At 40.9% G+C, this 17,885-nt stretch overlaps 1 protein-coding gene across 1 annotated transcript; it reads left to right on the top strand.

Moving 5' to 3' along the window:
• The first annotated feature begins 15,799 nt into the window (after positions 1 to 15,799).
• LOC146361477 (E3 ubiquitin-protein ligase TRIM21-like) lies at positions 15,800 to 17,464 on the top strand. Its single transcript, XM_084922356.1, has 2 exons — positions 15,800 to 16,689; positions 16,804 to 17,464. Exons 1-2 carry the CDS (start codon positions 15,800 to 15,802, stop codon positions 17,462 to 17,464), a joined length of 1,551 nt encoding a protein of 516 aa, XP_084778482.1.
• The last annotated feature ends 421 nt before the right edge of the window (positions 17,465 to 17,885 follow it).

Here is a 17,885-nt window from a genome sequence, read left to right on the forward strand (position 1 = left end):
TCATGGTTAATAACAATAATTATATTTAAAGTATAATCTTAAATAAAAGTTTGCACATACTGGTGGATCATCTATTGCAGAAAAGTAAAATGTTGTTGCTAATCCATTAATTCAGTGCAGTTGCATCAGAAACCTTACACTGTATGGTGGTCTGATGAATTTGGTAGGTACTGTACACTAGAAAGTAGGTTTAATAACAAACATCATACATTTTACAGGAAAGGAAACACAAATTAGACTGTCAGTCAAGGTTAAGTAGAGCATAGTTTTCAGGTGTTTTAGTGGGGAAAAAAAACTAAAAGGAGACATTCATGGTCTTTCTTCTGTTATAATTTTGACTCTCAAAATTCTGAGAGTCAAATTTTGTAACATAAGAGGAGAGTTGAGCACTGTACCATTCATGATTGACACCAACAGAGCATAACAAAAATATAACAACACAATAAACAATCCAGCCTGTTAGCCTTACCCACCGCCTTTCAGAGGTGGAGCAACACCTGAAAGAGGAGGGCTTCAGTGTCAGAGACGAGACCTGAAACTTAAAATGAGAGCTGCAGCTCAGCAAATCTGTTTCTCTACAAAGGAATCTTAAACTGAACTCATCCAGCCTTTCTCAACAGGGGTTACCACCACAACAGGCACCAACTACCTTGCGGCCACAGCTCAGTACACAAGCCTCAGCAGTGGTCCCCAACCCCTGGGCCATGGACTGGTACTGGGCCGCGAGAGTTGAAGCTCTGGTGTGAAATTTATGGTTTTCAGGGTTTTTATCGTTAACTTGGTTTCTCTGAGTCTTTTCCCATATTGTAGTTGTGTGTCTTATTTTGAAAGAAATCTTTACGCCTTACTATAGCGACCAGAGAGCATTAAGGAGCAGAGACTCAGACGAGAGACAAGGGACAATATATACACAGAGATGTGATAAAGAAAGCAGAAACACAAGGTAGTTTTTCCACTGTTGCATTTTATATTTTAAATGGAGCAATGGAACCACTATTGGGGGATGCTAAGAGGAAGAAGACAGCTGCTGGCACAAAGAAATGTCATGGTCCCAAGTCTTCAACATTTCAGTTCTGTTTATTATTAAGATTTTTTTTTGTTTATTTTATTGTATTTTTTTCTTGTAATTTTGAATTTGTATTCTAGTTTATATTAATTTTGTTTTCCATGATCTAATTCCCTGTTTTGGTTGTCTTCTTTTGTTATTTGTAATTAGAGTTATTGTTTATACTTGATCCCCTGGATTTCAGTTTTCCTGCCATCCTGTTTTCCCCATGTCTGTAAAGTCTGTGTTTCTGTTTTTGATGTTCCCATGTTTGATTCTTTCCTGTTTTATTTCGATAGTCTCTTGTGTTGTGTGCATTGCATTTAGCTTTGTTTCCCCTGTCTTTAATTAATTATCTTTCATTTCAGCTGTGTGCTTTGATGATTCTCAATTCAATTCAATTTTATTTATATAGCGCCAAATCACAACCACACAAACTAAACATATGATGTAAGTGATGTTCTTGTAAGTGACGGATATACCAGGGAGGTTGAAGTGAGACAACACACACAGTTCTGTTACATTCAATTCAGTTCTGCTTTATTTATATAGCGCCAAATCACTACAACAGTTGCCTCAAGGTGCTTTATACTGTAAGGTAGACCCTACAATAATACATACAGAGAAAAAACCCAACAATCATATGACCCCCTATGAGCAAGCACTTTGGCGACAGTGGGAAGGAAAAACTCCCTTTTAAAAGGAAGAAACCTCCGGCAGAACCAGGTCAGGGAGGGGCGGCAATCTGCTGCGACCGGTTGGGGTGAGAGAAGGAAAACAGGATAAAGACATGCTGTGGAAAAGAGATAGAGATTATTAACAATTGTGATTCAGCAGAGAGGTCTGTTAACACATAGTGAGTGTTAAAGGTGACTGAAAAGGAAATAATGGATCATGGAAATCTGCCAGCAGTCTACACCTGTTGCAGCATAACTAAGGGAGGATTCAGGGTCACCTGGTCCAGCCCTAACTATACGCTTTAGCAAAAGTGAAAGTTTCAATCCTAATCTTAAAAGTAGAGATAGTGTCTGTCTCCCGAATCCAAACTGGAAGCTGGTTCCACAGAAGAGGGGCCTGAAAACTGAAGGCTCTCCCTCCCATTCTACTTTTAAATACTCTAGGAACAACAAGTAAGCTTGCATTGCAAGAGCGAAGTGCTCTAATAGGGTGATATGGTACTACAAGGTGTTTAAGATAAGATGGGGCCTGATTATTTAAGACCTTGTATGTGAGGAGCAGGATTTTGAATTCAATTCTGGATTTAACAGGAAGCCAATGAAGGGAAGCCAAAACGGGAGAAATATGCTCTCTCTTTCTAGTCCTTGTCAGTATTCTTGCGGCAGCATTTTGGATTAACTGACGGCTTTTCAGGGAGTCTTCAAAAGTTGAATCTGTTCATCTGGATGTAGCGTTTTGTGGGAGAAACGTTTCGTCACTCATGCAAGTGACTTCTTCAGTCTGAGCAAACTGCAGGTTATAAACAGTACATTTGCATAATGACTGAAACCAGCCCAGTGAAGGAACAATGGGCGGGGAGGTCAGTTCCTTAATCTTAATTAGGCAAATTCTCATGACCATTGATCAACAACCACTGACCAAAGCCCACTGATCAATGGCCATGAGTACCATTCACAGAGAGTTGGGGAATGGCTGCAATCACAGCATTGTAAGATGGCGAAAGAGGAGGGGGCATTAAGGGTACATCTTTCGCCATCTTACAATGCTGTGATTTACTTACCTGGATGACTGAGCATGCATCAAGACGCTTTTCAGGGAGTTTTTAGGATATCCTGATAATAATGAATTACAGCAGTACAGGCTAGAAGTAATAAATGCATGAACTAGTTTTTTAGCGTCACTCTGAGACAGGATATTTCTAACTTTAGAGATGTTGTGCAAATGGAACAAAGCAGTTTTACATATTTGTTTAATATGTGCATTGAAGGATATGTCCTGGTCAAAAATGACTCCAACGTTCCTCACAGTGTTACTGGAGGCCAAGGTAATACCATCCAGAGTAAGAATCTGGTTAGATCTGATATTTCTAAGATTGTCAGGGCCGAGTAAAATAACCTCAGTTTTATCTAAATTAAGAAGCAGAACGTTAGTGGCCATCCAGGTCTTTATGTCTTTAAGACATTTCTGCAGTTTAACTAATTGGTGTGTGTTACCTGGCTTCATGGACAGATAGAGCAGGGTGTCATCTGCATAGCAGTGAAAATGTATGCTATGTTTTCTAATGATACTGCCTAAGGGAAGCATGTATAATGTAAACAGAATTGGTCCTAGAACGGAACCCTGTGGAACACCATAATTGACCTAAGTGTGTGAAGAGGACTCTCCATTTACATGCATAAATTGGAGTCTATTAGATAGATATGATACAAACCACTGCAGTGCAGTACCTGTAATACCTACAGCATGTTCTAATCGCTCTAATAGGATATTATGGTCAACAGTATCGAACGCTGCACTGAGGTCTAGCAGGACAAGCACAGAGACGAGTCCACTGTCAGAGGCCATAAGAAGATCATTTGTAACCTTCACTAAAGCTGTTTCTGTGCTGTGCTGAGCTCTGAAACCTGACTGAAACTCTTCAAATAAACCATTCCTCTGCAGATGATCTGTTAGCTGTTTGACAACTACTCTTTCAAGGATTTTTGATATGAAAGGAAGGTTGGAGATTGGCCTATAATTAGCTAAGACAGTTGGGTCTAGAGATGGCTTTTTAAGTAAAGGTTTAACTACAGCCAGCTTGAAGGCCTGTGGTACATAGCCGATTATTAGAGATAGGTTGATCATATTTAAGATTGAAGCATTAATTAATGGCGGGACTTCTTTGAGCAGTTTTGTAGGAATGGAGTCTAAAAGACACGTTGATGGTTTGGAGGAAGAAATTACTGAAGTTAACTCAGAAAGATCAATTGGAGAAAAAGAGTCTAAATGAATATCAATCGTACTAAAAGTAGCTGTAGATAATATTACATCTGTGAGATGATTCTGAGTAATTTTTTCTCTAATGGTTAAAATTTTAATTCATGAAGTCATTACTAGTTAACGTTAAAGGGATTGTTGGCTCAACAGTGCTCTGACTTTTTGTCAGCCTGGCTACAGTGCTGAAGAGAAACCTAGGGTTGTTCTTATTTTCTTCAATCAGTGATGAGTAAGTAAGATGTTCTGGCTTTGTGGAAGGCTTTCTTATAAAGCAACAAACTATTCCTCCAGGCTAAATGATGATCTTCTAAATTTGTGACACGCCATTTCCTTTCCAGCTTACGAGTTATCTGCTTTAGGCTACGTGTTTGAGAATTATACCACGGAGTCTGGTACTTCTGATTTGAGGCCTTAGTTTTCACAGGAGCTACAGTAGTGAGGAGGTAAAATTATTAACAAGATGATCGACCTCTGTTGGAGTAGCGTTCAGATAGCTGCTCTGCTCTGTGTTGGTACAGGGCATTGAAGATGATAACAGTGGGTGGATTATATTCTTAAACTTAGTTACAGCGCTTTCAGAAAGACATCTACTGTGATAAAGTCTACTCTCCACTGCTGTGTAATCAATTATTGTAAATGTAAATGTTATCAGGAAATGATCAGACAGGAGAGGGTTTTCAGGAAACACTGTTACATGTTCAGTTTCTATTCCATATGTTAAAAAAAGATCTAGAGTGTGATTAAAGTGGTCTAATAACAGATTAAATGCTGTGTTGAAGCTGTCATTTTTAGCATTAACATGAATGTTAAAAACACCCACAATAATTATCTAAATAATTTATCTGAGCTGAGCACTTAATCAGATAAAAAGTCTGAGAAATTAGACAGAAACTCTGTGTAAGGCCCAGGTGGACAATAGATGATAACAAATAAGACTGATTTTAAAATTTTTACAGCTTGGGTGGACAAGGTTAAGGCTAATTTCTCGACTTAATTTGTGTCTATGTGACAGCAGTGGAAATAATGACCATAGAACATGTTTTATTGCAGAAAAATTAGCCTGAGAAGAGACAACTGATCCAAAATTTTAGTAACATGAAGGCTTGAAGCATTTTCCCTAATCATCAAATAGGGAAAATGCTGGCACCTCGTTTAGATCTTATCATAAAGATGAGCTCTAAACGAGGTGTATTCATGTAGAGACTCCACTCAGATTAATCTCTCAGTCCACTGTGTGGTAGAAATCTCTGAATGAGTTTATTTCTCCTGTTCCTGTCAGATATTCAGCAGACAGCTGAGGGTCTATACATCAGTGTGTAGTGTTTAATGTTTCAGATTTGACTGTGAATTTAAATCTTTGATTCACAGAAACTTTCCTGTTCATGGGTGTCATTAAATCAAAAGTAGATGTTTCTGCTGTTGATGTAATAGTAAAGTCTGATTTCTCTTGCTAAGGTCTTTATAAAAACACATGTCTTTTGAGCATTAAAACATGAAGTGATCAGGGTAATGTGCTATAATAAAGAGTTTAAAGACTTCATTTCCAGCTGTCTGCAGATATTCTAGTTCCCATCGAGAGGTGAACAACCGTACTGTAAACTCGTCCTAAGTGGGAAAACGAGTCTGAGCTTCACAGCGGCCTCACAGTTACATTGTGATTTTTATACACACGGGTTTAAATTAAGTATTAAAGCTCAGAGCGCCCTCTGCTGGATTTTCACTCAAAGTGATACATTTACATTTGGAGCTGTCATGTTAATGCAGGCTAATCATCAAATTGGGAAAATGGTGAATCAGTACAGCCTAAATGACCCTCAGGATGATGAAGCTGAGGGTTTGCTGGATTGAAGAAAACTGCAGAGCTCCTAATGGCTCCTAAAAACACAAATACACATAAAACAGGAAGTTTATCACCTGGTTTCCTGCAAGTGTGAGAAAAAAATAACTTTGTATAATTTTTGTATTTTTGTATAATTCAGCTGATATTTATGTGACCAGAATCACAGAGTTTTACCTCTGAGGGGTTAAAAGATACGTCAGAACAGTGAAGTCAAGCAGATTTGTTTTGCTGTATTGACTGGGATCAGCTGATCTGTGCTGCTGTTCTGGTTTTCATTGTTTTGCTCTTTTCATGTCTTGAATTTAGTTACTGAGGTCCATTTTAACTTTTATGTTTGAGGCAAGTAGTAAAGTGTGACCTGTACAAGGACCATTACTGCCACTGAATAATTGGTAGCTGCTGACTGTGTGCCAAACATTTACTCAAGTTGAAGTCGAGCCACCACTGACCTACACTTACATTAGAGACGCACTGCTATACCTCTGTTATGCTGGATGAATCCGTCAAGGCTATTAAAATACACTTGTCTCATAGAAAAAATTTTTAAAAGGAGGGAGAAGAGGGAGCGATACAAGAGCGTTCCCCGGGCAAGGCAATGGATCTCCACTGGTAAGCATGATACTCTGTAACACACTGTCACTCAGAAGAAAATTGGAGGAGTTTGCACCTCCTTGAAAACATGTTTTGAACGCTGGATCTCTGTGATCAAATTGCAGGGTCTTTCTCTTGTGCGTGCAAAGAAAAAAAAAACTTGGGGGAAGAACCGAGAGGGTTGGCAGCTGCATGTTGGTGGGGGCAGTTGGCACAGAAATGACACGATCAGAGAAACTGATTTCTGAAGCACTGGGGAAATCCCAAAGACTCCACCTGTGTTTTGTTTGTTGAAACCATCTCTGCTTTTAATGTGTTAAAGCATCATCTCCTTTTACAGAACCCAAGTCAGGTGTCTGGTGCAGTTTGCCATGAAGGTGATGGAGGGCTGAAGACAGACTCTCCATACAATCCATTCATGAGTGACCTGTATTCATTGAGTCACAGAGCTTTATTAGACCCTCATCTATCCTCCATCCTGAGGAGTAGCTCTTGCCTTCTGGCAGAAGAGACAGAGTCTCAAAATGCTGAAAAACATTAAAAATTAATTTGCCTGCATGTCAATCAGGGTTTTTAATGATCATTTTTAAAGTTATCTGTGCAATATGAGAATTGTGGAGTGTTTGTTTTCACTAAATGGACTGGTTATTAACAGATAGACTTCTGTTCTTTATCAATTTATTTATTTCTCTTTTATTCAAATGTTTAGATAAGCTAAGATAACTTTTTATTGTCATTGCACAGTCATACATAGTACAACAGTGCAATTCAATTGGAAAACAGTCCCACGCTGCACTACGTACAACACGACACGACACATCACAACACAACACAGTAACTTAAGTAATAAAATGAAGAATAGGTGTGCGTGTATTGCACATTGTTATTATTGCACATTGATTATTATTCCACCTTGTTATAAATATAAATATTATTTTTGTTATTGGTGTTACCCCCCAAAAAAGTTCAGGGAGGTAGCCAATAAAGTCAGCTGTTTGCACTGATTAGGGCTGTTTCTCTGTTGTAAAATCTGTCCTTTAGTCTGTTTGTCCACAACCTCAGCAGCCTGAACCTCTTGCCAGATGGCAGCAGCTTGAACACCCGGTGTCCTGGGTGTGTACAGTCTTGTAAGATGTTGCGTGCCCTCTTGAGACAGCGAGTTCTGTAAAGGTCCGTCAGGGAGGGAAGGTTTATTAACACTTTGTGAAGGAAGCTTCAATGACAGCAACTGAGCCCACAGCAAATATTAATATTAATAAAGTATCACTCAGTGTAAATGGTGTTTTTTTTTCCAGATTCAATGTTTGAATATACTTGAGTTGAGGCTTCATATCAAACAGCAGACGATTCACTTTCTTTGTTTCCATCATAAAAAATAGTTTAGCTGTTTTTCCACACATGAGCAACATAATCTGTGTTTTTCTCTTTACTGTTTCAGCTGAAGAACCAAAAGGGTCCTGCTACTACCTCTTTCCTGGTGCTCGCCACTTGTGTGGGTGTCTTGAGCTCTGAGTGGCTTTGCTCCTCTCATATCTGGAGCATTAGTTACACAAAGGTGGACATTTAAAAATGCAATTTCAGGTGTAATGTGTCACAATGGTCTGACTAACTTTGTGCTCTTCAACAGATGTTGTACAGATTTGGGGAAATAAAAAATGCAGATTAAGACAGAACAGCATTTCAGAAGTCAAACCAAACAGAAAATATCAGCACAAAGATTTCGAATTCAGCTTTTCCAAAAAGCCTGCTCCATGTGACTGAAATATAACACATATGCATGCAGGTCCATAAGTACCTGCAGGAACTGCAGAAAGAGGCGGAGACTCAACTTAGACAGACTACATTTGAATGTATCCTGATAAATATTCATAGTAGAAGTTGCCGCTGAGCCGGCAGAAGGAAGAGGTGGAGCAGCATCTGAAAGAATCTAAAAGTGAAACTTAAAGTGAGTTTCTCTTCAACGTGCATCCAGCCTTTCTTAGCAGCACAGCAGAGCTTCTGTCCAACACTGGTAAGTACAGATGTCCATGATCACACTGTTTTAAAGGGCAACTGTTGATCCTCCTCATTTTATAACCTGTAAATGATGACATGATGATGAGGATGAGGGGAGACTCTGGTGTGACAAGACACTTCTCTTTCATTAAATCCCTCAGCAGCGCCGATTCAAAGTAAAAACTGTCCCTAACCACTTAAAGGGGAATGATCTAGACTCATAAAAAGACCCTAGAAATATTCTCAATGAGTTAAAGACATCAAAATTACCAACAAAGGTCAGCGGTGCAGCTTCTTCTTTCCAGATGCTGAACTTCAGCTCTGCACAGAGGCTGAAATGCAACAAACTTGTTTTGTTCTTCGGTTGTTGTTTCAAAAGGATGAAATGACAGTTGACTTAATAGCGGCACTCATCAGACTACATGTGTTGGATTGAGACAAAAAAGGCAGATGGCTTGAGCATGTATTGAGGCAGCAGTTTGGGGAGGGCCTCAGAGGGGACTGGTGGTGGCTCCCCTGGCCTGGCAGATCTTTGTGTACTAATGAGAGATAAATGAACCAAAAAAGAGTGGGAGGTGCATGGAAATAAGAACAAGCATTCGTAGTGCAGGGGGATCATATACAGACAGAGAACAGGAAAGGGCACGTATGGGGGGGGGGGGGGGGGTTCCTGCGTCTGAAAATCAGATAAATGATCTCTACTAAAAATGCTATCATTCAGCCACAAATCCACAGTGGAAGCATTTAGCTGTCACTTCTCTGGTTTTTGAAGTGAATTACATGGTTTGGATTTCAGTCTGCTCACTTTTATTACTGTTTATTCAAGATTCAAGATTTTTATTTGCCATTTGTGCACAGGACCAGCAGTCCATGCACATTGGAATTCCTGTGCAGAGCTCTCCAGGTCAAGTCACAGTTTTTACAAGATAAAGACAAATCAACTAAAAAGGAAAATAGAAATAAAGTGAGGAATAGAACAATCATAGTATTTACTATGTACAAAAACACTGTACAGTAAGTAGTGTAAGTAGTGCTGTGTTATTGTGTTTGTGTGAAAATTGTGTTCAGTGTTTTTTGTTTGCCATCAGTCTGACTGTGGCGTGTTTAGTGTTGTGTGAGTATTTCAGTGTTTGTGTTTTGCCATAAGCTCTTGAAAAATCTTGTTCTCTGCGTGAAGATGCTGTCCGTTATGTTGCGTCTCAGTTTATATGTGCAGTTTTTGTGTCTGAGCAGAGAGTTACCTGGATGGTGTGAATCCCTGATAATTCTCTCTGCTCTTTTTCGGCAGTGTTGTGTGTATAGAAAGTCCATGGAAGGAAGTTTTGTCCCTATGATGCTCTCTGCAGACTTTATGACTCTTTGCAGAGCTTTCCTCTCTGTCTGTGTGGTTTTCCCATACCAGACAGTGATGCCTGCATTGAGGATGCTCTCAATCAGTCTACTCTAGGCCTGGGTGAGAAGGCGGTGGTTCATGCTGGCTTTCCCGAGCAGCCTAATGAAATAAAGCCTTTGCTGGGCTTTTTTCACTGTTGCTGTGGTGTTGAGAGTCTAGCTCAAGTCTGATGTAACCTGCAGTCCCAGGAATCTGTGGCTGTTGGCCCTCTCCACCTCTGTCCCTTTGACAATAAGAGGCTGCAGGGGAGGGGGGTTCTTCCTGATGTCCAGTATTAATTCCTTGGTCTTGTCTGTGTTGATGATGGGGTAGTTTTCTTCACCACAGACAAGAATGTTGTCTACTAGAGTCCTCCTATTCTCACCACCTGCGGTCTGTCTTGCAAAAAGTCCAGAATCCAGTTGCAAGTCGGAGTCGGGATGTTGAGGTCCGTCAGCTTCTTGATCATCTTGCCCGGGCAGTTGGTGTTGAAAGCAGAGCTGTAGTCCAGGACGAGCATCCTGACATATGTTCTGCTACTTTCCAGGTGTTGCAGTGTGTGGTGCAGGGCTATTGCTGTTGCATCATCCACTGATTGATTGGGATGGAATGCAAACTGGGGGTTGGTCTATAGTGTCCGGGACCGTGTGATTAATGTGTGTAAGTGCCACTGGCCTGAAGTCGTTCAGGGCGGATGTTTCCGGTCTTTTGGGAACTGGTATAATGATGGAGGATTTAAAAATATGTGGGACTACTGCCTGGGATAGTGACAGGTTGAAGATATCCATGTGCACACAAGCTAGTTGTTCCCCACTGGCTTTCAGTACTCTGGGAGGAACTCCATCGGGTTCCACAGCCTTGTGGGGGTTCACCTTTTTCAGAGCTTTCAGAACCTGTGTGTGTGTCACCAGGAAGGCGGTGTCTGTGGGGTCACAGGAGGTCTTTGAGGGTGAGTCTGTGTTCAGCCTGTCAAACCTGGCATAGAAGGTGTTGAGGCTGTCTGGTAGGGTGGTGTCTCGGGGGTCTGTGGTTGTTGTAGTTCCCCTGTAGTTTGTGACAGCTTGAATTCCCTGCCACATGCTGCGTGTGCTGTTGTTCAGGTAGTAGCCTTCAGGTTTTTCTGAGTGGCCCCTCTTTGCTACTCTGATGGACTTCTGCAGTTTGTAGCGGGCTCTCTTATACGCCCCGTGCTCTCCTGCCTTGAAGGTCTCCTTCCTCTCCCTGATTTTCTGTTTAATGTCTCCATTAAACCGGGGTTTTTGGTTGGGGAATCTACGCACAGTCCTGTTAAACACTAGTTTATGTAGTCGCTAACAGTCTCTGTGTATTCACGGATGTCGTTAGCTGTTCCTTTGAAGATGCTCCAGTCTGTAGCTTCTAAACAGTCCTAAAGGCTGGCTTTTGCACTGTCAGTTCAGGTGTTAATAGTACTGACTGTGACTGGGTTTGTCTTGAGCTTTTTGTTGTAGATGGGTTTTAGCCATGTCATGTGGTCAGACTTTCCGAAATGAGGTTTTGGTTCAGCTGAGAAGGCATTTCTGATGTTGCTGTAACAGTGATCCAGTATTTTATTTCCCCTGTTTGGCTACAAACTGATGCAGTTTAGGCATATTTTTCCAGAGATGACAGTGATTAAAGTCTCCCAGAACAATTACAGCAGCGTTTGGGTGTTTATTTTCGTGCTTGTTGATCATGTCGTGCAGCTCCTTCAGTGCAGCCTCCTCCTTAGCGGACGGGGGGATGTACACGACACTCACAATGATGCACTGCAGTTTTCTGGGCAAATAAAAAGGCCTTAACCTTAGAGTCAGAAATTCCACATTTTCATAGCAAGGTTTTGAAATGATCATACAGTCAGTACACCACGATTGCTTGACGAGGGCAGCCGTTCTTCCACCGCTTATCTTGCCGTTGTCCGTACTGCTTTGTCCGCTCTGAAGACCGTGTAGCCCTCTGGTGTTATTGGCATATTGGGTGTCCTCTCCCCCAGCCAGGTTTCACAGAAACGCAGTATGGAACAATCCTGAATGTCTTTTTGTGTGGAAATACGATCATGGAGTTTGTTCATTTTATTTTCCAAAGAATGAACGTTTGCAAGCAGTAGGGCCGGGAGTGTTAGCCTTCCTTTGCTAACCAAGCGCCGGAGCCTTCGATCAGCTCCTCCCCGTCTCCCGCGCCTCCGCTTTGGCTTGTTGTCACCAGGAGAGTCCCCTGCCTTGGGAGGGCCTAGCGTAGGGTCAGCAGAGCATGTCTCCAAAAGTTGATGTACTGTTTATAAGATTGGGGAAACCTCCAGTCAGCGGAGACTGAAGAAGTCACTTGGATGAGTGACGAAACGTTTCTTCCACTGAAAACGCCACGTCCAGGTGAACAGAATCAACTTTTGAAAATTTACTTACCCGGATGACTGAGCATGCATCAAGACGTAAGCATAGCATGCTAGCTCAGGGTAGGATTCCAGCATGATTGGGTCGAAAAGTCCGAAATTATGTGTGAAACGTGCTCTCTCAGTTTTAGCAGGGTCGCCCGAATGTAGAAAGCTTTTGCAGTGTGTGTGTCTTAGCGCTCTCGTCCCCTCTCGCTCTGTCATGCTCTCTTGCCCTCTCAGTTCCTTGCTCCCTCGCTCTCTCTCCCTGCCTCCCAGTATCTTTTCTCCCTTATCTGTTTTCCGTGTTCCCCTCTTTGTGTCTCCTCCCATTGTCTCCCAGGTCCGTCTTGTTTCCCCGAGTCTTCTTTCCTCCTGGCTTCTGTGTCATGTTGTGTGAATTAGTTGATGTCTTAGTGTTTCCTGTTTTACTGTGACAGTGTCGAATCCTGTGTTCATTGTGTTTAGTTTTGCTTCCTCCGTGTCTGATTGTGTTTGATTAGTCCCAGCTGTGTTTCCCTCATGTTTCTCATTCCCTCGTTATTCTTTGTGCATTTAAACTATCTGTTTCCCACTGCCCATTGTCACGATCTCTCTCCTTCCTGTCTGTGTGTTTTGTTTTTTGTTTTTTAGTTCAATCCAATCCAGTTCAGTTTATATATGTGTACATCCAGCACTAAAGCTGAAGTTCAGTCCTGGCTGCAAGTCTGCATTTTGGGTCCAATCCCACCTGCCACATACAGCTGTTCATGACCTTCTTTTTTTATTTTTATATATTTTATTTTTGCTTTTAAAATTAAACACAACATGCTTATACAGATTCAATTGTGAACAATTACTACAGTTGGCATTTGTGAACTTATAAGCATGAAGAAAAGAAAAAGGAGAGAGAAAAAAATTTATAACAATATTAACTAAATAAAAAATAAAATAAAAATAAAATAAGAAAATTCACGCGGGGTGTGAGGCATGAGTTAATGATCAATTCGTTTTTAAGAATTCTAGAAATGGCTGCCAAATCGTACAAAAACTCTCCAGTTTCCCTTTTCTATCAAATCTTATCTGTTCCACCCTGGCCACAGACACCATCTCATTAAGCCACCCTTTAAAACACGGGGCTGAAGAAGACCGCCACTGTAAAAGAATACGTTTTCTTGCAGCCAGCATACCCATTGTAATTATCTGTTTCTGTGAAGAGAAAAAGGATTTGATTGATGCAAATGATCCAAGTATAGCCAATGTACCATCAAGTGGTACTTTTTTCCTAAATTGGTTTGAAAACCACGTAAAAATCTGCCTCCAATAAGCTTTCAAGACAGGGCAATGCCAAAATAGATGTGCAAGGGAACCTTCACCGATATTACATCTATCACATAAGGGGGACACAGAATTATAAATCCGGTTAAGTTTAAGTTTAGAAAAATGTAATCTGTGAATGACTTTAAACTGGATTAGTTTATATCTGGCATTTATTGAGCCTTTCTGAATATTGGACAAACAGTTTGACCATTGGTCCTAAGACAGAGGGACACCGAAGTCTTCAGCCCATGTATTCTTAATTCGATCGGAATCAACTGGAATTGTAAAGCACTTGACAAACTGAGATATCAGATGTTTAAAATCTGCTTTCAGAATTATATCAAAGTATAACTTAGTGGCTTCAGTGGAAAGTCTGAAAAGTTTCATTCAACAAAATTCCTTATTTGAAGATAACGAAAAAAATGTGATTGAGGTAACTGAAATTTTTGTTGGAGTTGAAGGAAAGACGCAAATTTATCATCTATGTATAAGTCCTCAATACGTTTCCCCCCCATTCTAAAAACACCCTATCCATTTTACCTGGTTTAAACAAGTGGGTATGTATTATTGGCATTCTTACTGAAAAGTCAGGTAGTTTAAGAGATTTCCTAATTTGACTTAATATCTTTAAGGAGTGTTTAACAACAAAATTATGACTGATCGAATTATTAGAAGAACCCGTGTTAGAAAACAATAAGACCGGTAATGAGGCTTCAGATACTGTTGCTGCCGCTACCTGAAGCCAGATTGGAAGCTTATCATAACAGTAATCAGTAGGCGAACCCCACTGCCAGTGCAATAGAGCTCTTGAATTTGCCGCCCAGTAATGATGTCTAAACACAGGGAGACCCAACCCCCCACTGGAAGTATTTTTTTGAAGATGAGCCTTAATATCCAAGGGGGTTTTCCTGCCCAAATAAATGAAAGAATCAATGAATTAAGCTTCTTAAAAAATTTAAGTGGCAAATAAATAGGAAGGTTTTGAAAAAGGTATAAAAATCGTGGCAGAGACCCCATTCTAACTGCATTTATTCGACCATTCAAAGACAGAGGAAGCATGACCTTCTTTACCTGATACTGGGTGTCAAGTCAAACCAAGTTTAGGGGGTGTTGAGCCTGGAGTGAAATAAATGACAAAATTAAATGCATGGCAGGTGGAACTAATCTTCAGTGTGTTTTTCTGTTTGGAAAAAAATAGAATGAGAACAATGGGATAACAGGAAGTTGCTACTTACAGAGAAGAAACTTGCTTGCTAAAGAATTGCGGCTGCTGCATTATTGTTGTGCCGCTGTTCAGCTGCCCCTTTACAAGTGGCTCCATTGTTTAGTGTTGATCTGCGTATGCAAGACTGTTGAAGTCTGTATACAGTTAAGTGAGGAAAAAGCTGGTTGAAAGACGTTATTAACACGTTATATGTCCACTAGAGCAGATTGACCATTTGATTTGACATTTTATTTATAGTTGTATCCTTTAAGCTTGTGTTTTGAAGGGTTAGATAGATTACATAATTTGACTCTTCCTTGAGCACTTTAAAAGTACTAGAGTAAATTTTAGGTTACAAATCTCATAAACTGCTGTTGATGTGTTTGGAGTTGTGACAGTAATGAACATTTTACATGTACTTAATGAAGACAATGTTTGAAATAGGGCAGGAAATGTTAATAAGGTTGGACTGCTCCCGATATTCACAGATATATGATAACAAACATGGGGAAACTTCATCAAAATTGCTCCACAATTCTTCTTTCTCTGCTGATGGCCAACTGGTGAGACATTCCTGATCATGTCTAACACCTACACAACAGCATTCACATACTGATCCTTGAAGATTATCAATACACTTTTTCTCTTCCTATCCACACTGTGGTAGAACAGCTTTAAGCTACCTCTGATGCTCATGGTCCCTTCTATTTGGTTTCATATAACACACAACATATTTAATTATATTCTTTCAATAATATCAGCACTTTACCAGTCACAGTTGCTACATTTAGTGTGTATTCTCATCTGCACACTGAGGCCTCTCCTTATCTCTCACTGGGCTCAAACATGCCTTCCCCCTCCCTTCTTCCTTTATCCAGGCTTGAGGTCAGCACTAGGAGGGGACTGGCTTGTGACCCTCTTGTGGCTGCATTTGTCCCAAGTAGAGAAACTTATCTGGAACTCAGTTTGAAGAGCAATCTGTAGTCTCAACTTTGGGCTCACAGGGATTACATACACTAGCCTTATTATTTAAAAATGAACATTCACAAGATGACCAATAGGAGATATTTGACAGAAAAAGTCCACTTTAAACATAATGAAAAGTGAATTTGAAATAAAATCATTTTCTCTTCTTTCTCACTCAGAGTGCAGACATGTCTGCAGCCAGCTGTCTTCTATCTGAAGATCGGTTTCTGTGCTCCATCTGTCTGGATGTCTTCACTGATCCAGTCTCCACACCATGTGGACACAACTTCTGCAAAAACTGCATCAGTCAACACTGGCACATCAGTGAGAGGTTTGAGTGCCCCGTGTGTAAAAAGGTGTTCTACACAAAAACTGAGCTGCACACCAACACTTTCATCTCTGACATGGTTTCTCAGTTCAGACATGAAGCTCAGCAGAAATCCACCAGCAACAGCTCAGAGCAACAAGCTGCCAAACCAGGAGAAGTTCCCTGTGACATCTGCACTGGAACCAAACTGAAGGCTCTGAAGTCCTGCCTGGTGTGTCTGGCCTCCTACTGTCAGACTCACCTGGAGCCTCATCTGACAATGAAAGGTCTGAAAAGACATCAGCTGATTGATCCGGAGGAGAACCTGGAAGGCAGGATGTGTGTGAAGCACGATAATCCTCTGGAGCTGTTCTGTAAGACCGATCAGACATGTGTCTGCATGCTCTGCTGTGTTTTTGACCACAAGACTCATGAGTTTGTTCCTCTGAGAGAAGAATATGAAGGAAAGAAGGCAGAACTGGGGAAGACTGAAGCTGAAATTCAACAAATGATCCAGAAGAGACGACTGAAAATTCGAAAGATCAAAAAGTCAGCGAAGATGAGTAAAGATGCTGCAGACAGAGAGAAAGCAAAAGGTGTTCGGGTCTTCACTGCTCTGAGGAAGAGTCTCAGGAGACGTCTGAACGAGCTCATAAAGGAGATGGAAGACAAACAGGAAACAACAGAGAAACAGGATGAAGGTTTCATCAAAGATCTGGAACAGGAAATCTCTGAGCTGATGAAGAGAAGCTCTGAGGTGGAGCAGCTCTCACACTCTAAAGACCACCTCCACCTCCTCCAAAGATTCTCATCCCTGAAAGCTGCTCCAGCCACCAAAGACTGGAGAGAGGTCAGTATCCATCCACCATCATATGAGGGGACTGTGGTGAGAGCTGTGGATCAGCTGAAGGAGACTCTCAGTAAAGACATGAAGAAGCTGTTTGAGGCTGAGCTGAAGAGGGTCCAGCAGTATGCAGTGGATGTGACTCTTGATCCTGATACAGCACATCCTAAACTCATCCTGTCTCGTAATGGAAAACAGGTACACTGTGGTGATAGAAGGAAGAAACGTCCAGACAACCCAGAGAGATTTCTTGTGTTTCTTTGTGTTTCGGGAAAGCAGAGTTTCTCTTCAGGCAGATTTTACTTTGAGGTTCAGGTTAAAGAAAAGACCAGATGGATATTAGGAGTGGTCAGAGAGTCAGTCAACAGGAAGAAAAAAATCACACCGAGTCCCGAGAAAGGTTACTGGACTGTAGGAGTATATGAAAACATTTGTGTAGCCCTTGAGGATCCTGAAGTCCGTCTCCCGCTTCAGTCTGGTTTTGAGAAGGTGGGGGTGTTTGTGGATTATGAGGAGGGTCTGGTCTCCTTTTATGATGCAGATCATGCAGCTCTTATCTATTCCTTTACTGGCTGCTCCTTCACCGGGAAACTCTACCCATTCTTCTGTCCTGGTGTTAATGATGATGATAACTCTGCACCTCTGATCATCTGTCCTGTCAATCAGTCAATTCGATCTTTCTACATGAGGAAATTTGAATAATTACAGATTCATCTCAACATTTAAGCCAACACAAAGAAGAATGGTTGCCTTAAATGTTGCAGAACAAGGTAATAAGCTGACCTTTATTTTATTGTTTTGTTAAACTGCTTACACTGTTTACCCAAGAAGTCCAATCTGACTAAGAACAAACTCTCCTTTTCTCTTTTTTCAGTGTTTAAAGACAAATATACTGATTTGTCATTTTTGCTTAAATCACTTGCACTACTTAGAAATGTGCACACATAAGATTAAAGGAATGTGAGGGGCACCTGATATCAGTCATGACCACTTCTTAGCTCAGTTCCTGCAATACAAGCAGTTTTTCCCCAGCAGTTTTAACCAGTCAAATAGATGCTCATGCTCAAATAAAAATTTGTGAAGTGCTAAGAGTGGTTACCCTCTTTTTGGTAGTTGGCCACAG

Source organism: Perissodus microlepis, chromosome 23 (genome assembly GCF_051167445.1).
Source record: "Perissodus microlepis isolate ML-2025 ecotype Zambia chromosome 23, ASM5116744v1, whole genome shotgun sequence".
Lineage (NCBI taxonomy): Eukaryota > Metazoa > Chordata > Actinopteri > Cichliformes > Cichlidae > Perissodus > Perissodus microlepis.